The following is a 23,528-nucleotide window of genomic DNA, read 5'->3' on the forward strand; positions in this document are numbered from 1 at the left end:
TAGTATCAAAGTTATGTTAATCTCTTCGTGGTTTAGGTCTATTGTAGTTTGTACCTGTCGTAGCATTGCATAAATTTCATCTTGGTATGGTAAATACCATAATTACTTTCATACCAGAGCTGTGATGACACACTTATTAAAACCTGTGGAATATTTGCAATTAACTTCTACAGATTTCTTATTCCAAAGGATAACTATCCAAATATTAACATTAGCTTATGTTAACCCCAAGAATCTTATGTGAATGAGAACAAATCATATTTTATGTAATCTTTGTGCAGACAAATTGAATATTTAAAAGAGTTCACAAACGTTTAAGCACCACTGTGTAGTGAACTGTCATTCATATACCGTATTTTCTGGCGTATAAGATGACTTTTTAACCCATGAAAATCTTCTCAAAAGTTGGGGGTCATCTTATACGCCGAGTCGTCTTATACGCCGGAAAATACTATTCACCTCTCTGATCTTTTCTGCTGGACAGCGGGATCGCTGGGTGAATGGAGGTAGGCGATGGCGACCTGTGGTTAAGCGGCCAACAGCGAACAGGTGATGGAGGGAAAACTCTTGTCAGATCATGGGGCTGCAGTCGCCACCATTGCTCTCTCTAGGACTGGCCATGCTGGCGCTTCCAATGCTGGCTGTCAGGTCCCCGACGAGAGGAGGGGCAGGCGGTCCCCAGAGGCGCGCCGCTCAACAGTAGGAAGGGAGCACCTTTGCTCCCGCCGAGGCACTGCCTGACCCGCACCGACCAGAAGAATCGCTTGCCCGGTCACGGAGTGCGGAACTGAGAGCAGCAGCGCACCAAGCGAGAGAGCTCAGAGGAATGAAGGCGAGGCGCCCATTTGGCGGGGAAGGAGCAAAGCTGGGCAAATCACAGAGTAGGCGGAGCAGGGAAATGTTACAGGGGAAAAGGGGGAGGGGTTTAAAAGGCGAGGTGGGCGGGACGTGGGCCTGGAGATGTTCTGTTAGAAGTAATGAAGGAGCCTCCGGGCGCTTTCTGGATCGGATTGTTCGAACTGAGGGTGCCGCTACAGTCCTCGTGTTTCCCAGGGTTGCCTGTCGTGCCAGAGGTATTCCCTGTAGCCCCAGATTCTTTAGCTCTCCACTTTCCTTAATTCGGGCGAATTTTGTGCTCTGTGGAGAAACATTAATACGCAAATGCCGTTTGTTTAACCGCGCAAAACTCGGGAAACCTTGGTATTTGGGAACGGAAAGGCTTAAGACTTTTCATTTCTGCTTTATGCACGGGCTGGGAGGGTCACGAAGTTTACCTCTTTTATTTTAGCAACATCGTGGCACTTATAAAAAAAGGGTACTAATGTTAAATGAGTTGTTAATATGCAGATTGTGTGCCAGGAAGTGAAATATTGAGTTATTAGCCCAAACCCTATAATTTAACAGAAAAAGTAGGGGGTCGTCTTATACGCCGGAAAATATGGTAATTCATACTCATTCGTCTTCTCCTTTGCCTCCACCTACCTAGAGATTTTAGGAAGGGTTGCTGGAAATTAAGGGAAAGCAACAAATCTTCCCTTGTCAAGCAGTATTGTAGGGAAAAGGTTGAAAAATGGCCTTTTTTCTCATATTCACTTAGAGAAAACAAGAAAACTATGTCTTCCTGTTTTCCAGTTATTTGGCTGATCAGCTGGTGAATGGACAAAGGAAGAATATTACAAGCTGCATAAATAGCAATAAGAAATGAAACATTTTTTATTTTTTTTATTTTAATTCCATTTTATTTAAATTATGTGGGTAATCCTCAGTTAATGACCATCGTTCAGGAACTACGGTGTGTGAAGTTACAATAATGCTGATCAAGTGGTACCACTGTTCCTCAAAGATCTGAGCACTCCCGCACTCCCACAGTCATGGGATTGTGATCTGGGTCCTTAGCAATCAGCTTTCCTTTACAATGGTTGCAACAGGACCGTCTACTGCCGGGAACGACTTCCCATCGCCCAGTGCGCTCACACAGGGAGGGCCTCCTCAGGGTGCCGTCAGCTAGACAATGTCGGCTGCCGACCCCCAGGGGGAGGGCCTTCTCTGTGGGAGCGCCAGCCCTGTGGAACCAACTTTCCCTTGAGCTCCGGATGGCCCCAGATCTCCGGTCCTTTCGCCGCGGCCTTAAAACATTTCTTTTCCATCAGGCTGACCTGGACTGACAGGGATTTTTAAAATGTTTTTAACTTATTAATGGGGCTGCTAGTTTATTTATTTTTTTTAACTTTTGTATTATTGTATTTTTATTGTTGTTAGCCGCCCTGAGTCCTTCGGGAGATAGGGCAGCATATAAGTCCCAAAAATAAATAAATAAATAAATAAATAAATAAATAAATAAATAAATAATAAATAAATAAATAAAAAATAAATAAATAAATAAATAAATAAATATCCCATGGTCACGGAACTGCAATTTTCAATCTTCCCTGCTGGCTTCCTGCATGGAAAGTTAACAGGAAAGCTGGAAGAAAAGGTTGCAAGTCTCTCCAGTAAGTCATTCCCACTACTTTCCCATGTCCCCTCCTGCCCTCTGGAAGACTCACTACTTGCCTGACCACATTCGCACTGCAGCAGTGTTATGAAATGTACATCTGGAGAATCAGTGGATAAGAGTTTTGGCAACACAGAACATTCCCAGTGAGATGCCCAGATTAAGACACTGGGCAATCCAGAGCTGGAAGAGTGAAGAGGTTCAGGGTGGCCATTCCTTAGAATCTCTCAGTAAGTACCATGTTTCCCCAAAAGTAAACCAGCCCCTGAAAGTAAGCCCCAGTTGATTTTTGGGAGGTGGGCCTAATATAAGTCCTCCCCCCAAAGTAAGCCCTAGTTAAGGGCCTGCATGGACGGGCTGCCACTGATTCTGTCTGGTTTCATCATAGACACAAGGTAAGGGGGGGATCTGCCAGTGCCTCTGTGACAAGGTGAAGCCAATGGGGGAGGGGGGGATGTGACCCACAGTACTGGTATACCGGTTCCTTACCACTGCCCAGCTTGTTCTGTAGCCTCATAGCAGCAGCAATGGGTGTCACATGCAAGGCAGCCAATGGCCGGTTTCAGTGCAATGTGGCCATTTGCCATCAGCCATGGCCGTTTGCCGCCTCATGCATCACACCCAATACCGCTGCCATGAGGCCTGGCAGATTCTTCCCCCTTCTGACCCATGTGCCTTATCGCTGCCCGGCTTGTTCCACGGCCTCATGGCAGCAGTATTGGGTAGGAGGTGGCAGATGGCCAGTTTCGGTGTGATGCAGTAGTTTGCTGCCATCCGTGGCCATTTGCCGCTTCATGCATTGTGCTAAATGCCGCTACCAGGCCTACCGTACGTTAACTCTAACCCCCACTGTCCCCCAACCCTAATGGGAGATGGGAAGCGCTGGGGAAGTAAACAAAAAAACTTGGGTGGAAAAAAACAGTTTTTCCCATTTGTTTCCAAAGCATTTTGAAACAAACGGGGAAAAACCCTCTTTTTTCACAAGTTTTTCAGTTTTTTTTCTGGCTTTCCCATCTGTCATTAGGGTTGGGGGGGCAGTAGGGATTAGAGTTAATATACAGTAGGCTTGGCTACAACCTCACGTGGGTCAGATCTTGTGAATTTATTGATTGACCTTTCCCCCCCCCCAAAAAAAACTTCCTTTGTTCCCTGCACATGGCGGTGGCAGATTGCAAAGGAGAAACGGCACGGGGCTGGGAGTCAGGTAAGGAAAGAAATGCAATTCCTGGGGGAGCGAGGGCATCTGGGCAGTGTTGTGTCAAGCTCTCCGGCTCCATGGGGAAGGGGCAGCCAGCATGGGTGCTGACAGCAGGACGCCCGCCAGCTTCACCACCCTTCCTCCCTGAGTCTTCGGCACGCCACCTGCCACTTTGGTGAATCTGTTCTCTTCTCTGAGAGAGAAGAGAATGGGCAGGTGAGGAGGGAACTTGTTCCGTGGCTGCTTTTGGCCAAGCCACGTTGTGCTCACTAATGGCACACCTGCCCTCTTCACTACCCTCTCTTGCCAAGCCTCCGGCACTCTACCTGACACTTTGGTGGCTCGTAGGCAGAGCTGTGAAGTCTGGCTCGGGAGTGATAGAGAAGAGAATGGCCATGTGAGGGGGGAACCTGCCCCACTTATTCTGCAGGCACTTTCGGCTGAGCCGCTTTGCATTCTCCAATGACTCGCCTGCCTGCTTCACCACCCTCCCTCCCTGAGCCTCTGGTGCTCCACCTGCCACTTTGATCAGCCTAGAGACCCCCACCTCACCACCCTGCCCACCGCTGCCCAGCACGGCCACCCTGGTACTGTACCTAGTTCACCACACTCACTGCTGCATTGCTTCTCCACCCCAGGCACAGGCCCTGCCCCACGCCTGCCTGCTTGTGTACTACTACTATGTTGTTGTTGTTAGTTGCGAAGTCATGTCCGACCCATCGCGACCCTATGGACAATGTTCCTCCAGGCTTTCCTGTCCTCTACCATCTTCTGGAGTCCATTTAAGCTCACGCCTACTGCTTCAGTGACTCCATCCAGCCACCTCATTCTCTGTCGTCCCCTTCTTCTATTGCCCTCAATCTTTCCCAGCATTAGGCTCTTCTCCAGTGAGTCCTTCCTCCTCATTAGGTGGCCAAAGTATTTGAGTTTTAGCTTCAGGATCTGGCCTTCTAAAGAGCAGTCAGGGTTGATCTCCTCTAGGACTGACCGGTTTGATCGCCTTGCAGTCCAAGGGACTCGCAGGAGTCTTCTCCAGCACCATAGTTCAAAGGCCTCAATTCTTTTGCGCTCAGCCTTTCTTATGGTCCAACTTTCACTGCCATACATTGCAACTGGGAAGACCATAGCCTTGACTATACGCACTTTTGTTGACAGGGTGATGTCTCTGCTTTTTAGTGTGCTGTCTAGATTTGCCATGGCTTTCCTCCCGAGGAGCAAGCGTCTTTTAATTTCTTGACTACAGTCCCCATCTGCAGTGATCTTGGAGCCCAGGAAAATAAAATCTGTCACTACCTCCATTTCTTCCCCATCTATTTGCCAGGAATTGAGAGGGCCGGATGCCATGATCTTGGTTTTCTTAATGTTTAGTTTCAACCCAACTTTTGCACTCTCCTTCTTCACTCGCAACAAGAGACTCTTCAGTTCCTCTTCACTTTCTGCCATTAGAGTGGTATCATCTGCATATCTTAGGTTGTTGATATTTCTTCCAGCAATCTTAATTCCAACTTTTGACTCCTCTAGCCCTGCCTTTCTCATGATGGGCTCTGCATATAAGTTAAATAGGCAAGGTGACAGTATACAGCCTTGCCGGACACCTTTCCCAATTTGGAACCAATCAGTGGTTCCGTGTCCAGTTCTCACTGTTGCTTCTTGGCCCGCATATAGGTTTCTCAAGAGACAAATAAGATGTTCTGGTACTCCCATCTCTTTAAGAACTTGCCACAGTTTGTTATGATCCACACAATCAAAGGCTTTAGCATAGTCAATGAAGCAGAAGTAGATGTTTTTCTGGAACTCTCTAGCTTTCTCCATGATCCAGCGTATGTTGGCTATTTGATCTCTAGTTCCTCTGCCTCTTCGAAATCCTGCCTGTACTTCTGGTAGTTCTCGATCCACATACTGCTGGAGTCTATCTTGTAGGATTTTAAGCATAACTTTACTAGCATGAGAAATGAGTGCAATGGTGCGATAGTTTGAACATTCTTTGGCACTGCCTTTCTTTGGAATTGGAATGTAAACTGATCTTTTCCAATCCTGTGGCCACTGTTGAGTTTTCCAAATTTGCTGGCAAATTGAGTGTAGCACTTTTACTGCATTGTCTTTTAAGATTTTGAATAGCTCAGCTGGAATACTGTCACCTCCACTAGCTTTGTTGTTGCTCAGCTTTTCTAAGGCCCACTTCACTTCACATTCTAGGATGTCTGGCTCGAGGTCAGTGACCACCTCATTGTGATTATCAGGGACGTTAAGCTCATTCTTGTATAGTTCTTCTGTGTAATTTTGCCATCTCTTCTTAATCTCTTCTGCCTCTGTTAGGTCCCTGCCATTTTGGTCCTTTATCATGCCCATTTTTGCATTAAACGTTCCCTTCATCTCTCCAATTTTCTTGAAAAGATCTCTGGTCCTCCCTATTCTATTGTTTTCTTCTATTTCTTTGCACTGTTCATTTAAGAAGGCATTCTTATCTCTTCTAGCTATTCTCTGGAATTCTGCATTCAATTGGGCGTATCTTTCTTTTTCTCCCTTGCCTTTTGCTTCCCTCCTTTCCTCAGCTATTTGCAAAGCTTCCTCAGACAGCCATTTTGCTTTCTTGCATTTCTTTTTCTTTGGGATGGTTTTGGTTGCTACCTCTTGTACAATGTTGCGAACCTCTGTCCATAGTTCTTCAGGCACCCTGTCTATCAGATCTAATTCCTTAAATCTATTTGTCACCTCTACTGTATATTCAACGGGGATATGATTTAATTCATACCTGACTGGCCTGGTGCTTTTCCCTACTTTCTTCAGTTTAAGCCTAAACTTTGCAACAAGAAGCTCATGGTCTGAGCTACTACTATAGTAGCAGCAAAAAGTAAGCCCTCCCTGAAAGTAAATGCTAGTGCTTACTTCAGAGCCCAAAGGAAAGTAAGACTGGGTCTTACTTTTGGGGAAACACGGTATCTAGTATGTTAGACGGTTATGGCTTTAGTTTGGCAAGATTCTGTCCATTAGATATAAGCAGATAAAGGATTGGACTTGATTGGATTTTGCGGCATTGTCCTTGGGCTTGGCCCTGACATGCAGCCATTTACCCGGCCACCCTTCTTGTCACCTGGCATTTGCTTCCGCATTGATTTTGTTTGTTGGAAGCTTGCAGGAAGTTGTTTGGAAATCCTTGCTTAATGACTCATGTTCCTCTTTTAATGACAGCAACAGGACTGCTAGAAATGCCATTGCTAAGCAATGCAGTCATTTGCTTTCTAAAACCACATTACTTGGAGCATGGTGACTCACGTGGTTAGGACACTGGGTTGGAGGTTAGCAAGACCACATTTGAGACCCGAGTGCTGCTGTATGGCAGTGAACTCACATCTCTTGCTCCAACTGCTTGACAGGGATATGAAAGGAGCTTCCAAGGGTGCTACCTGGGCTACAGTGATGTCATTGGCTAATCTTTTCAACCTGTACCTTAAATGCCTGCCTCCGACATGAACAGGATGGGGGACCACATTAGTGATGGAAATTTCAGGATCAACTGCTGTTGTGACTTAAGTTCTATTAAAGCTATTGAGCTCAAGGTTTATTTCCTTCTGAATATTACTAGTTTTCCTGTTTTTTGACACCTGTATAGGATTAATTAAATTGAGTGCTGGGTCTCAAGTTTTCATTAATCTGTGTAACATTTTACTTCTACTTTTGTACTGAAATTGTTCCATTTCTGTACTATTCTAAGTGTACTATTCTATCTCTGTGTGCTATGCAAGTGGAATTTCTATTATAGTTTTGATATACAAAGTGTATACTAATTGTCTTAAAGCCAGGCTATTTCACTATGTTATCTTTGTCTCATTGTGCAAATAAGCACTTCTGCATGGTGTTAAAATATTTATCAAACCAGTGTTGCTTTCATACATTTCAAACAACTACCAATGCTGTTTCACAGCTTAATTGGCACCATTTTTTATTTATTAAGCATAGTTTACCACATATTATTTAACTCTTCCAGTAACAACAAACGTCCAAGTATGGGAAATATAATTAAGTTAACAATGTAGTAAAAATACTATTATTATAAATGAAATAACTGGAGAAGTGGTTAGAAACAGCAATTCATATTCTTAATAGTTAAACAAACAATAATATGTATAACAAACAGATTACATCAAAATTCCTGAATTAAGTATATTCTCACAGTCCAATAAACCAGCCAATATAACTATTAAATCCAAGCCTTTTGTATAAATTTAATATTGGAAGATCCTGATGCATATTATAGATGTGTTTGAGGATTGTGGGCATGTACTAAATAATGAATTTAGAAGATGGATATCAGCCAATTGATTTAAAAGCAGTTAGAATGTTATCTAGTAGCTAAAAACAAATTAACTGTTCAGAAACATCGTTCTTAGAATAATTTCAGTAGCAAAATTTGGTTTTACTTTTCTTCCAACAATATAAATATGGCTGTTAAAATAAGGTTCCATACAATTTTCATGATGACTGGAAGTATTGTTGACCCATGTTCACAATTAATGCAAAATAAAATATCAATAATATACACATCTAATGATTAGGCAGTGAATTTACATCTTTTGGCTTCTTTGTGCAAAACTTTAATAGTAAATAAGATAATTCAAGCACATTTAAAAACATGCAAATGCCTGAAACTGCAAGCATGAAAATAGTAAATACAGTTTTTTCAGTGGGTCGGGAAATAAAACAGTCAACTGTATTTGGGCAAGGAAAATCAGTACATTTCACTACCCGAGGCATTTGATATCCTCTGTAAATGTAGTAAAATATATATATGAAGGTTACCTCAAAGATAATTCGGAAAAAAATGCTACTAGTGTATGTCCACCATAGGGGACCCTCGATATGAAACCTTTGTTTTTTGAGATCTTCGACATCCATCTTTCTTTGTCTATATTCCTGTTTTTTCTTATGTCTTCTGTATGCCACATGCATGGCCACCAACAGAGCAGGAGTAGAGACAAAGATAAGTTGGAGAGCCCAAAGTCTAATGTGTGAAAGTGGGAAATGCTCATCATAGCAGACATTTTTACATCCAGGTTGTAGGGTATTACAAGAAAAATCTTGCTGCTCATCTCCCCAGACCTTTTCTGCTGCAACTACAAGAATCATGACACGGAAAATAAACAGGACAGTGAGCCAGATTTTCCCAATGCTGGTGGAGTGTCTGTTTACACCTCCTAAGATGGCTTGTAGAGCTCCCCAGTCCATAACTGAGTGTGTTCTTTGGTCTATTAAGACAAAAATAATATGCCAGTTTATAAGTAGTTTCATTCCATAATAAAAGCTTCATTTAAAATTCTCACATTTTAACTAGGCTAAAGAAAGAATAAAATCTCTGCTACAGAACTGATAGTTAATGTTAATGAATAATTTATGGAAATGGTTCCATAATATTTACTACTTATTGCTATTTGTCAGTGCCTGCAGTTGCCACATAACTGTTCCATAGAAACAAACAGATTTAATAATCATTCCCTGAAATGTGAAAATGGAAAATGTAATACCAGAAACTGAAATAGTTTAGCAGCACCCTCAACCACAATAAAAAATACATTTATTTTTTTAAAAAAGGATGCCCAAGTTACGGTACTTTCTTTATCCTATTCCTTTTTAATTTGGTTCTATATCTCTAAGATTGTATGATTGAGAACACCACCACTTTTTCTTGATTGATAAGCTTCTTTGGAAGCATTTATGGCTATGGTAATTTAAAGGTATATTATTTAAATATACAACAGATACACAATTGATACAGGTTTATTATATAGAAGTTTAAATTCCACTGAAAATGCCTACTAGATTTGTTTGACAAACATCATTAACATTCAGTAGAAATGTATTCTTTAAAATTCATCTAAAATCTTTACTTATTTACTTTTAATCATTCTTTTGTGCAACAGTTTTATGTCTCCATATAAATACACTGTCAATATACGGTAGATTATTTTTTAAAAAATAACAAGAAGCATGCTTTTAACTCCAATATTCGGTTACCCATTCAACCACTGCATAACCTAAAATTTTATGGAACTATATTTTTTAGTGTAACTTAGTGTAAACCACCCAGAAACCTTTGGTTATTGAATGATTTTAAAATGTTAATAAACAAAGAAAATAAAATCCAAAAAATTATGATTGTTTTTGAAAAGAGGCACATATTAAGTGGTATATCAGATGTAGAATCTTAACAATGAAGATTAAGACAACACACAAACTTAAGGTGGAAATTTCATTGAAATCACTAAGATTAATGAGATATTATGATAATAAATATGACATTGTACAATTCATTTCTCAAGACTGCCTCTTGCAATTGTTTTCCAAGGATAGCAATATAGTTGCCAAGGAACTTTTAAAAAATGATGATGGATATGGATATAGGTAGTCCTCGACTTACGACCACAATTGGGCCCCAAATTTCTGTTGCTAAGTGAGACAGTTTTAAGTGAATTTTGCCTATCTTGCCTTGGTGGAGCAGTGGGCTAATGCTTCCTTAAGTAACACCAGCTGCCTGCAATTAGTGCAGGTTCGAGTCCCACCAGGCTCAAGGTTGACTCAGCCTTCCATCCTTCCGAGGTAGGTAAAATGAGGACCCAGATTGTTGGGGGCAATAAGCTGACTTTGTAATAATGCCGCTTGGGGTGTGTGTGAAAGCCCTAACAAGCAGGCATATACATAGAATGAAGGCTACTGCTAAGCTTGTAAGCCACCCTGAGTCTTCGGAGAAGGGCGGGATATAAATGTAATAAAAAAATGTTAAATGAATCACTGCAGTTCTTAAGATAGTAACACTATTGTTAAGTGAATCTGGCTCCCCCATTGACTTTGCTTGTCAGAAGGTCACAAAAGGTGATTACATGACCCCGGGACACTGCAACCATCATAAATATGAAGCAGTTGCCAAGCATCTAAATTTTGACATGACCAAAATTTGGGATGCTGCAATAGTTGTAAGTGTGAAAAATGGTCATGTCACTTTTTTCAGTGCCATTGTAATTTAAAATGATCTCTAAATGAATTGCTGTAAATTGAGGATACCTGTAACAGAAGGAGTATCCTGACCATAGATGCATTAATTATCACAAATACACTAACTGAGATACCAAAGCATTTCTCACTTTGTATCCATAACGGAATGAAAAAAGATACTAGGTTGTTATTTGCATGTCCAAATAAATCTACGTAAAATATTATGTTTTAATTAATGAATTTTCAGGGCTTATAGGATGCTCAAATCCACCAACATGGAAAGGAGTACAGCTTCCAATGCCTTATTAAAAATATAACACATGCAAAACAAGTTAAAAACAACATTATACATCACAAAAAAACAAGTTAAAACAACATTATGCATCATAAAAAACTGGGACAGATTTCAAAAGCTATCTTTAAGGAATATAATTTATTATGCAATTATTATTGAATGAATGAATTTGTACTCTGATTTTGTGTTGATACAGTCGTTTAAAATGGCTTTACAACAATCAAATTAATTAATTATGTAAAATGGATGTTGGCTAAACAAGTTTGTGGAATAAAACATTACAGGTACTGTAGTTCTTAACTTACAACAATTTATTTAGTGACCATTCAAAGTTACAACACTAAAAACAGTGACATGACCATTTTTCATGCTTACGACCATTGCAGCATCCCCATGATCATGTGATCAATTTCAGATGCTTGGAATTGACTCAGTTGCAGCGTCCCAGGGTCATGTGATCACCTTTGGTGACCTTCTCACAAGTGAAGTCAATGGGGGAAGCCAGAGTCACTTAATAACCATGTCACTAATTTAATAACTGCAGTGATTCACGTAACAACTGTGACAAGAAATGTCATAAAATGGGGCAAAATTCACTTTAACAAATGTCTCACTTAGCAACAGAAATTTTGGGTTCAATTCTGGTCCTAAATTGAGGATTACCTCAACTTACGATTTGAATGGAAAGATAACCTAAGGCTGAAGCAGATTGTCTCAGTCCAGGAATTAACAAACTTGACAGAAAGCACTGGTTTCCTTTCAGAGTAAAGCTATAAATAATCTATATATCTATAATAGATCTATAAATAACGGTACGGAATAGAGGATATTTTCTTTCTTTTAAAGTCCCTATTACAGCAGCTGTGGAGGCAAGAATGCTACTTCTATGCTGTCCAGAGGGCTATTCAGGAAAAGTGATCAAATCCACATTTTGAATTTAAAATATGCTGTTCATTCGCATAACCATGTAAAATTATCTTCTTTATATTTGCTTCTGCCTTGTCCTGGATCCAATTTTCTATTTATGTCAAATAATTTGGGGGGAAAAACACCTGTAAAACACGCAGTGTAACTTCAAACATGAATCCATCGGTAAACACAGCATACAATACTTTGAATGAAAACTTACCACGACTGGAAGGCTGAATATAAATCGGATCTTTGGATTTCAGTGGGCAAGAAACAGGTGTTCCCTTGCAAAGAGAAAAAGAGAGAGATCCTTTTCATCACACAAATTTGGGGGTTCTGTTGAAGCACACCGATGCCTTCTTCACCAATTACTTGCTGAATCTCTTCTAGACAAAATGAAAGAAGGTAACATCTCCTACTTCATCCATTCTCCTGTCTGCAATCTGTTCCCAAGGAGGGAATCCTGCTGCTGTAAACGCCCCAAGTTCTCCGTACAACTCAATACTGGAGGCGCAGCTAAACATCCAGATAACAAATTTTATTTGCTGAACTGGGATGTGGCTAGGAAAAAAAAAACATTCCCCCAAATACTTGCCTTCTCCTTGTATGTGTCTTCCCTTTCCCTCTTTTTCTCCCTCTCATACAGATGTCTTCCACTGGAAATCTATAACTACCCCACTGTTTCTCCTCCAAAAACCCAGATTTCTTCAAGAAAAGGAAAAGAAATGCCCGCCCTGATCTGCTGGGTTTAGATATGCTTCTGGTTTAGCTCTCCGATTTCCAGGCTCCTTATGGATTAGAAGAGAGGTGTCCAACCTTGGCAACTTCGAGATCTTTTTAAAAAGAATAAGAGTTGGAAGGGACCTTGGAGGTCTTCTAGTCCAATCCCCTGTGGACTTCAACTCCCAGAATTCCCCAGTCCCACATATCTTTAAAAAGTTGCCGAAGTTGGGACACCCTTGAATTAGAACAGGGGTCTTCAAACTTGGCCCTTTTATGACTTGTGGACTTCAACTCCCAGAATTCCTCAGCCAGCAAAGCTGGCTGAGGAATTCTGGGAGTTGAAGTCCACAAGTCATAAAAGGGCCAAGTTTGAAGACCCCTGAATTAGAACTTCCCATTTTCCTCCAAACACCCGGCAGCCCTCCCCAGTCGCCATCGCCTCCAATTCTTTCCTTTCTTTCTTTCTTTCTTTTTTTTAAATCTCCCCTACTTTCGTCAGTTTTGAGGGAGAAACCGAACGTGCGGTCCGCGCCGGCAGGCCTTCAGGCGATAGCAGGCGTCTCCTCACCTTTGAAAGCAACCTGTAGGCGGGAACTCAGGAGTCGCGGGTCTTTGGGCGCCCGGCTCTCTCTCGGTCCTCGTGCGCGACGGCCAGCCGGTACGCCCGACTGTTCCCGGCTGGTTGAGGTGCAGCAGCTTTTTAGCTACGCCTCCTCCAAGCGGACGCTGTTGCAAAAAGCCAGAGGCGGGAAAAGACCGAAGGCGGGCGAGAAGACAGATGAAATAAAGGTAGCAAATTCTTCCAGTCCGGATCCTCGTCCGGAATTGTACAGCTCGCATTTGCATCTGCCCAGCACCTTTGAGGCCAACAATATGACACGATTAGAGCTTTTTTTTTCCCCCGAAGGCCTATCTATCCACTTTTATCTCCCAATTCCAGAACTGGAAAATCAAGCTTACTCAATCGGATTAGCATTAGCCACTCTTTGCTGCTGTAAAAAATGAAATACAGGTAGTCCTCAATTTACAACCACCATTGAGCCCAATATTTCTGTTGCTAGGTGAAACATTTGTTAAGTGAGTTTTGCCCCATTTTACGACCTTTCTTGCCACAGTTAAGTAACTCACTGTAGTTATTAAGTTAGTAAACAGTTTGTTAAGTGAATCTGGCTTCCCCATTGACTTTGTCAGAAAGTCTGTAAAGGTGATCCACGTAACCATGTCCTGACATTGCAACCGTCGTAAATAGGAGTCAGTTGCCAACAGTTTGAATTCTGATCACGTGACCATTGGGATGCTGCAACGGTCATACTGTAAGTATGAAATATTGTCGTCAGTCATTTTCCCCAGTGGTGGTGTAACTTTGAACGGCCACTAAATGAACTGTTGTAAATCAAGGGACTATCAGTAAGAACCACACCCTTGAACTGAATGTAGATGGATATATCTAGGTTGTTTCCTTGATACTAGAACAGACATGGTTTATCATCTATGCTCAAATCATCCAGATTATGGTTCTCCCAGATGTGCTTTTTTTCAAAAGGTAACTGGACTTTCTTGTTTTTTTTCTTTGAAAATGTTTCGCTTCTCATCCAAGAAGCAAAACGTTTTCAAAGAAAAAAAATCAAGAAACTCCACTTGCCTTTTGGAAAAAACACCTTATTGCCTCTCCATGAGATGTTTTCCACTTTCCCTGGTTAGCCTATAGACCTGTTATTTCAGACAGGGCTTCCAACCAAGAACCAAACTGAAACTGGACATATCCGTCTTTACTTCCCAGCTCAACAAAGTCCAGAAGCTGGAAAAGAGAAATAATTAGTTCATTTCTTGTTAGGATTTGAATTAACTGCTTGGGACAGCTACAGTGCCTCAGTTATCCAACAATAAGATCAGCCTGGTTGAAGAAATAATCTAGAAAACCAAGCCCACTAAAGATAGAAATACTTCTACCGTGTCTTTTGAATGTGAATGCTAGGAGATGTGTGCTTGAAGGCATTCTGGACTCTATCCGTCTTGTTCCTTCCACAAAGATGTATGTTTTCTGGGCATGCTATCCTGGCCAAATATTGTTAATTATTATTAAGTTATTCCTATCCTTCACTGACTGTTTCCTGTGAAAAAGAAAAATGGAGAAAATATAAAGCTGGTCACTTATAAATTAAATGATCTAATTCCATGCCAGAGAGTCTCAGCCAACAGTTTGTACACACCAACAGATGAGATGGGTGAGCAGGAAAATTGGATTGGCTTTTCACAGACGGGATGACATGTGACTCCAAGGAGTGTGCGTGATAAGTTTCCTTTATGGAAGAATACAGCTCATTTTCTCTCTTTCCCCAGTATAACAAAATATGAAAATTTAATTGAAACAAGTGAAACACATTTAATTAGTTTTAGAACAACTGAAATAAAATGGAGATTCACTGCTTGAGGGTGAGAAAAGGCTCAGAATGTTCCTCCTTTTCATTTTATTTTATTTTATGAAATTTATTGACTGCCCATCTTGTTTTTTAAACCTGTTCTGCTTTGACAAGTAAAAATAAACTCACTGATCAGGGCATCTTAACGTGTCAGTAATTTTATAAAGAATGGTTGAGTTATGTTTTGCACAAAACTATTACAAATTGTTCAGATTTGTTTTAGCATGAGATTTATGAACCGAACTGGCTATGGTTTGCAAATCATAATTTAGGGCATAATATGATGCTTGAAGCTAGCCATTCTCAGATTCAGTAAATTGTGGGTAAAGCAACTATAGTTTATCCTAATGTGTGAATCCAATCTCTGGTGACCACATACACCATTCTTGAAAGGGACAATATGTGAGCTCCTAATACTGTAACATATAGGTGTGCTGTTGATAATTGATGTCTATGTGGACACTATAAATGTAACTAAATTTCCCCCTCGTCTTATAATTACATTAATTCCAAAAGTTTTTTTGCATCTCAAGTGACTTTTAGCAGTGAACTCTTATCAGCTCACAGTCTCTGGAGATGAGATCAGGTTGTGAATCACTGCCTATCATGAAAGATATACCGATAATTAAAATATGTGCTACAGAATGATAAATTCCGCACCTATTATGTATCAGAATATATGATGTGTGGTTTCCTCAGATGTCATATATGGTGTTCATCTAGCAAGAGACTACTGAGTGATGCAGTGTTCTTCCATATTCCATTTTTAAAAATCCAATCTATTTATATAAAATTAATGATGAATTTTCCAAGCAGCAAAAAATAAAGTAAAAAAAATATCTTTCAATCCTCAAAGCTATAGAGAGAATCATGTTTATCACCTTACCTTTTAAAATAAAAAACTTTTAGAGTGGGTTTTTTATTATTTTTACTGTTTGTACATTGGGTTTTTATTTTTTGTAAGCTGCTTAGTGTCATTGAAAGAGAGTGGGCATCTATATAAATTCTATAAGTGAATGAATGAATAAATGAATGAATGAGTGAATGAATGAAACAGCAACCATAAATCAGCATAACCGACATGGTTGATATGGATGTGCTTTGTTGAATGTTCAAAATAATATACCGTAAACCAAAAATTTATGCCTATTACTTACAATATTCTTTTAAGGCCTGCCTTTCCCAGCTGGTGCTTTACAGTCATGCAATGTCCCCATACTCTCCAACCATATCCGTTGGGTAGACCTGACTTAGAAAAATGAAGTTAGCAATTTTATTTTTCCCGCTAATCGTATTTTTTTTAAAGCTGAAGACATTTACTTCTCAGTTAAGAAGGCATATGTGCATTTCATTGTGTTCTCTTGTTCTAATTGCATCTAAATCAGTTAAAAACCTCTTGTTTAGGAGAATGTATGTAGATAGAATACAACAAGTAATGTAGCCTGTCCTTAGAGCTGGTTTGCTAATATGGAGTATGCATATTTAAAATTTGGGGCAGTGCAGTGGGGCAGTGGTTAAGATGCTAGGCTTATCAGTTGGAAAGCCAGGAGCCCAGGTTCAAGACCTGAATGCTGCCTGATGGGTGAGTTCCCATCCTCACCCCAGCTTCTGCCAACCTGTCATAGGAGTTTGAAAGTATACAGATGCAAGTAGATAAATAGGTATCACTTCAGTGGGAATGTAACAGTATTCCGTGATGTCATGTTGGCCGCATGATGACGGAAATATCTTCACAGATATATATGGCCTTGAAATGGAAACGAGCACAGCCCACCTATAGTCAGCAACAACTAGCAGAGTAAAATCCGCAACAGCTCCTTTACCTTATATATTTAAAATTTATATTTATATTTCACCTAAACAGTTGTCTACAGTGTATTACTAATATAGGTATTCCATATATTTGGTTATTAGATAAGATTTATAGCTTATTGTACTGTATTCATTAAAATATTATTCCATATTTCCTCCAAGGAGTTCAAGGCATCACAAAGTACTTCTTTCCCCCTCATCTAATTTCATAATAGGGTTAGGGTTAGTCAAGACCACTCAAGGTTGCCTTTGTTCTAGAGAAAGAATAGAAGATACATATTGAGTGGAAAATACTTTTGTAGCAAACCATTTGATGAGACTTCATTAATACGTTGTTGTTTGATTGCTTCTAACTCTTCATAACCCTATGGCAATTATTTCATCTGGATTGTCAATAACTGCTTCTCTGTCTAAGAAGCTTAGGAGATAACTAAATATTTTCACTAATGCTTGTTTCATCAGTGAGAATATATAGCTGCCTTGCCTTTCTTGATTGACCTTGATTTTTCCAAGCAACAGGGTGACATGGTAATGGGCATGGTCCAAAGCTAAGAATTATATCCAACAAGTTTCAAGCAAAACCAGGCTTTCATCTTTTGATTTGAAGGTGGAGTTTGACTTAAGTACTGCTGATGGAACTTATTTAGGAATACCAAGAAATTCACAGAAACATACGCATCAGAAGAACATTTGGGAGTATCAAACATTTTTCGCTTAAACATGATGACAGAACCAACTCATGTTTGCACAGTGCAATTAACTGGCCTATAATTATATGCATCTGATCTAATTTCTTAAAAATATTTCACTTCTCTATATAATAGAAACTTTATCTGAGTTTGCTATGTGTGTAAAAAAAAGGCACAAAGGAACCTTCCTTGATACTTTACCATATGATTTTTTTATAAATAGAATTAAATCACAAGTTACATGATTAATTGTGTATATTCATGTCAGAAATTTAATTAAATATCCAGTGGAGATGAATCCATACTGCAGTTTGAAAAATGGAAAAGAAAACCATGCCATCTCTTATTAACCTTTGGCAAAAATATAAAATTGAGATGTAGCCAAGGAAATATTACTTTTTTTATTAAAATTCTTAGCCATGCATAGAAGGGGATTTTATTTTCTGTTGTTCCAGAAATGAAAAGACTCTTCACATACTGGTTACATTCATATACCATATTAACTGTTTTTAGTGGTGTTGGGTTTTTTGCTTTTGTTTTAATCTATGATCTTAACCTAGCCACTAAGGTTACATCATAGTTTATGGTTTACAGAATTGATGGAGAACATGAAGGCCATAGTGGCTTCTAGAAAACTTAATACATTGTTACCCAATAGTAAATGCTTTTGTGACAGAAAGTGCAAATTATTAAATACATAAATTGATGTTAACTTTATTTAATTTCAAGGTTAAATGTACATGAAATTAAAGAATGCTTGGGGTTTTTTTTGTTTTGGCTCCATCCCATACTTTTTGGAGAATGACCTTTGACACATCACTTAAAAATCAGATTTAGCTCTTATTTCAGAAAATTCTAGAACTCTGGATTAGATTGTTGTATGAATAGCAAATGCTAACATTCAAGCAAGGTTGTTTTCAAAAGTGGTTAAAAAAATCACGATGGCAGACACAACTATGCAGCTGAAGCTCTGACCCTTTTTGTGTGCATGTAATTGTGCAGTCATGCCCATCATTTTGACATTTTTGACCACTTGGATGTCTCTGCATTCAGTAAACCATGATTAAATGAACTGTGATTTAGTATGAAGAGTGAATACCATAGAAATGAGTACCTGTCATGGGCAGCGCATTATGGAATGTTGTTGTTGTTAGTTGCGAAGCCGTGTCCGACCCATCGCGACCCTATGGACAACGTTCTTCCAGGCCTTCCTGTCCTCTACCATCTTCTGGAGTCCATCTAAGCTCACGCCTACTGCTTCAGTGACTCCATCCAGCCACCTCATTCTCTGTCGTCCCCTTCTTCTCTTGCCCTCAACCTTTCCCAGCATTAGGCTCTTCTCCAGTGAGTCCTTCCTTCTCATTAGGTGGCCAAAGTATTTGAGTTTTAGCTTCAGGATCTGGCCTTCTAAAGAGCAGTCAGGGTTGATCTCCTCTAGGACTGACCGGTTTGATCGCCTTGCAGTCCAAGGAACTCGCAGGAGTCTTCTCCAGCACCATAGTTCAAAGACTTCAATTCTTTGGCGCTCAGCCTTTCTTATGGTCCAGCTTTCACAGCCATACATTGCAACTGGGAAGACCATAGCCTTGACTATACGCACTTTTGTTGACAGGGTGATGTCTCTGCTTTTTAGTGTGCTGTCTAGATTTGCCATGGCTTTCCTCCCAAGGAGCAAGCGTCTTTTAATTTCTTGGCTACAGTCCCCATCTGCAGTGATCTTGGAGCCCAGGAAAATAAAATCTGTCACTACCTCCATTTCTTCCCCATCTATTTGCCAGGAATTGAGAGGGCCAGATGCCATGATCTTGGTTTTCTTAATGTTTAGTTTCAACCCAAGTTTTGCACTCTCCTTCTTCACCCGCAACAAGAGGCTCTTTAGTTCTTCTTCACTTTCTGCCATTAGAGTGGTATCATCTGCATATCTTAGGTTGTTGATGTTTCTTCCGGCAATCTTAATTCCAACTTTTGATTCATCTAGCCTTGCCTTTCTCATGATGTGCTCTGCATATAAGTTAAATAGGCAAGGCGACAGTATACAGCCTTGCCGGACTCCTTTCCCAATTTGGAACCAATCAGTGGTTCCGTGTCCAGTTCTCACTGTTGCTTCTTGGCCCGCATATAGATTTCTCAAGAGACAAATAAGATGGTCTGGTATGCCCATCTCTTTAAGGACTTGCCAGAGTTTGTTATGATCCACACAATCAAAGGCTTTAGCATAGTCAATGAAGCAGAAGTAGATGTTTTTCTGGAACTCCCTAGCTTTCTCCATGATCCAGCGTATGTTGGCAATTTGATCTCTGGTTCCTCTGCCTCTTCGAAATCCTGCCTGTATTAAAGCATTATGGAATACTTTAATAATAAAGGATTCCATTTATTTCATATGTACTTAAGCTATTGTTCAAGGTAAAGAATGAGACATGCAAATATTGTTGTTGCTGATATAACTAAAAGAAATGTAAGTATTTAATAGAAGAAATCATTTACTATAGAGATTAATATAAAATATTCAACTAGGGTGATCAATCAAAGCAATATTTGATAATAAATGATAATAAAATATATCAGGAAATATAAGTTTAAATAACAGAAAGTTGTTCGCTGTTTGATATATTGTTGGTAAATCTATATACTGCAGGCTGGAAAAAATGTTAAAGTTTTCTGCACCTTTCTGTACCACATGCACTGGAAGAAAGGATATTTGCTCTTCTGCCTCAAAGTCAATGAATTGGATCAATCTTGTTTCAGCTGCATAACTGGTGTGATCCCCAGGATGATGGCTTTTGCAACAGACGGGCTGGACAGAATTTGGGGCAATGAGGTTAAGACATATTTCAGTAGTATACATCTAAATCTAGATACATTTGACATCAGAGATAATAACATTAAAAAGAGTGAGGGAACATCTCAGTTCTCCAGGACACATTCAGTTCTTATTGTTCCTAATATCTCCTTTTGTTTTCCACCCATTCCCCTCAGAGCAATGTCATAAATTCTAATTTGTGAACTGTGTGACCTGATGTCAGCTGTGATTCAGGAAAACCTGGCACTACGATAAACCTGTTAGCCTTTAATATAGTGTCACAATATAGTTTCTAGGACTAATACCCAATTTAAAAAGTAAGCAGACATGTTGAAAGCACCGTAATTAAAAGTTTTCATTGCTATGATGCAACAAATCATTCAGAGTTTGCACCCTATCTTGCTGATGTAATTGTCAGCCCAAATCTTACTGATTGCCAGTAAAAAAACACTGTCATGATCATGGCAGCTGATGTGAAATTCTTTTATGAACTGGGAAGAAACTTCCTTCTAACTCCACCTTATGCACGTAGAAAAGATATGACTAACTAATACAGTAAATCTCTAATTCATAGAAAAGGTTCCTAAGGATGATGCAAGAAAAGGGAGGAAAGATATATTCTTCAAACAGTTTTTGTAGGCCACAACACATCTGTACTATAGGTAAGGTAAAGTTAAAGGGTCCCCCACATATGCGTGCTAGTCGTTTCCAACTCTAGGGGGCCTGTGCTCATCTCCGTTTCAAAGCCGAAGAGCCAGCGCTTGTCCAAGGACTTGTCCGTGGTCATGTGGCTGGCATGACTAGACGCCAAAGGCGCACGGAACACAGTTACCTTCCCACCGTAGTGGTCCCTATTTTTCTACTTGCATTTTTACGTGCTTTCGAACTGCTAGGTTGGCAGAAGCTGGGATGAGTAACAGGCACTCACTCTGTTACGCGGCACTCGGGATTCGACCTGCCAAACTGCCGATCTTCTGATCGACAAGCTCAGTGTCCCAACCCACTGAGCCACCGCATCCCATCTGTACTATAGTATGCATCATCTAGATCTCCATTTCGGCAACTGTGTGGACTTCAGTCCCCAGAATTCCCCAGCCAGCATGTTGGAGTTGAAGTCCACACATGTTAAAGTTGCTGAGATTGTCATCAAAAGCATGGTTGTCATCAAAATCAATAAAATCCAAGATCAACACCATAAATCCCTTTCACTGTTGCAAAAAAAAAATGCTGGCATGCAAGCTTAGATTATACTCGACTTCACTGGTACCCTAAAAATATAGCTGCCATAAGCATATCTAGAATGATTTAAGAAAAGCAACCGAGGAATGTGATTTAACTTTCTCTCAACTTATCTTCCTTTACATCCCCCTCTTTTTTTTCTCCAATGGAATTAGTTTTTCAGTAATACTAGAAAAAAAGGAAAGATTGTGGTTTTGAAAGGAATTATGGTATTTTTTAATCTGAAAATTTATTCCTGCAGATTATATGCTCAACCTGTTTTAAACTGAGTCAGTGTTTCGTAGTCCAATAGCTTTTGAAAATATTAGTGGTTTCTCTGTTGCCCTATCCTCTGCACGCCATTATTCATTTAGTAGAACACTGATTATCTTCTTTCTTAGTCCCCATCCTATTGTTGTTGCTTTTTGTCTTTCTTTCAAACCATTCATTAACTGGGTTTCCTCTAATTGGTGACAAATCTTAACAGATTTTAGATACCTTGAGGTTTCCCTTAAATAGAGTGAGGCTACTGATGCCAGTAGAGATATGGATAACTTCAGCCTATCTCACAAGAGAAGGAAGCATTGTGAGGATATGGCAGAAAAAAAGATAATGCAAGAGTTTCATTTTTTCTGGTTCAGTGCTTTTGCAAAAACCCATAAGTAGGACTCCTTTCACTCAGTTACTTGATTTTCATTTAAGTGGAGACGCCAGGACCTGAAGCAAGGATCCTCTGTATGCAGAATGATGGAGAGATGAAAAAAAAAGATGTTTAAATGTGAGAAAACTTTGAAGTAACCTTGTTTGATCTCTTCAGCTCCTTCAGCAGGACATGCATTTGTGAATATAGGACTACCATAACTAGGCTGCAAATCTACTGATCACTAAATGACCTTTTGGGCTGTGACCTCTGCCACATGCAGACTAAATTCTTGCCCCTCTTGGCTTCTTCGGGTTCCCTGAATCCAGGAAGAGATGTCCCTAGTGGCCCTGTAGAAGGCAGTTATGCAACCCCTCTTTAAGAAATCTTCTGTAGATCTAGAGGCATCGGACAATCACGCCCAGACTCCCATCTTCTCTTTTTAGGCAAGATTGTCAAGGCAATAGTAGAGGACCAACCTTTGTCATAGAGGGAACAGATTAACTGGGTCATTTTAGTTAGAGTTCAGACCTGGGTATGACATAGACATAATGTTGGTCACTCTATTGGGTAACCTTTGTGGACACCTGGACCAGGCATTGTTTTTCTTTGCTATTTGTCTTCGAGCCATTAAAAGATATCTTTCTGGACTGTCTTCAGGGATTGGACATTGAGAGCTCTATGCTTTGGTAGTTTTGTTCCTTGCTCAGCAGGTGGGTCTGGTCAATGGTAGTTATGAAGAGCAATTAGCCTGATGGTCACTCTGTTGTAGAGAGCCATAGGATCAATACTGTTTAATACCTATATGAAGTCACTGCAGATGATCTTTTGATGGTTCAGGGTTTGATATTGTTATATTGCTGACATCAAGATTTAAAGTGTGACCCTGAGCCCTGCTGGAAATGCTGTCAAATTCGTGTTCCAGAGCCTGGAAGCTGTAAATGTCTAGAAGGACAGAATGTGAAAATTTGAACCAAGCACAAACAGAATCATTGTTTGTCCACTGAAATTCTCTGTCTGCTTTAGTCTCTTGATAGGAAGACGTCACCTCTGAAGACGTTCCATGACTTAATGAGATTGTTCTCCTGGAGTCATGGTTACAATTTGAACAACAGGAGAAAGCTCTGGTTTATGCGGCTTTACAGAATACAAAATAGCAGAGTTGGGAGGGATCTTGGAGGTCATCTAGTCCAACCCCTGCTCAGGCACGAAACCCTATACCATTTCAGACGAATGGTTGTCCAGTCTCTTCTTAAGGACTTCCAGTGTTGGAGCATTCACAACTTCTGGAGGCTAGTTGTTCCAATGATTAATTGTTCTGACTGTCAGGAAATTTCTCCTTAGTT

At 40.1% G+C, this 23,528-nt stretch overlaps 2 protein-coding genes across 2 annotated transcripts in view; both read right to left on the bottom strand.

The window, feature by feature from the left end:
* The window catches only part of CRYL1 (crystallin lambda 1), a 262,310-nt gene that overhangs the window by 127,296 nt on the left and 111,486 nt on the right, over positions 1–23,528 (bottom strand). The gene's annotated exons all lie outside the window — the stretch shown is intronic.
* LOC308668275 (gap junction beta-2 protein-like) lies at positions 8,235–8,915 on the bottom strand (the record flags this gene model as incomplete). The annotated part of the gene is made up of 1 exon (XM_081328056.1): positions 8,235–8,915. The coding sequence occupies one exon, from the start codon at positions 8,913–8,915 to the stop codon at positions 8,235–8,237; it is 681 nt and encodes a 226-aa protein (XP_081184182.1).

The sequence above is a fragment of the Vipera berus genome (genome assembly GCF_964194415.1).
Source record: "Vipera berus genome assembly, chromosome: 4".
Taxonomy (NCBI): Eukaryota; Metazoa; Chordata; class Lepidosauria; order Squamata; family Viperidae; genus Vipera; species Vipera berus.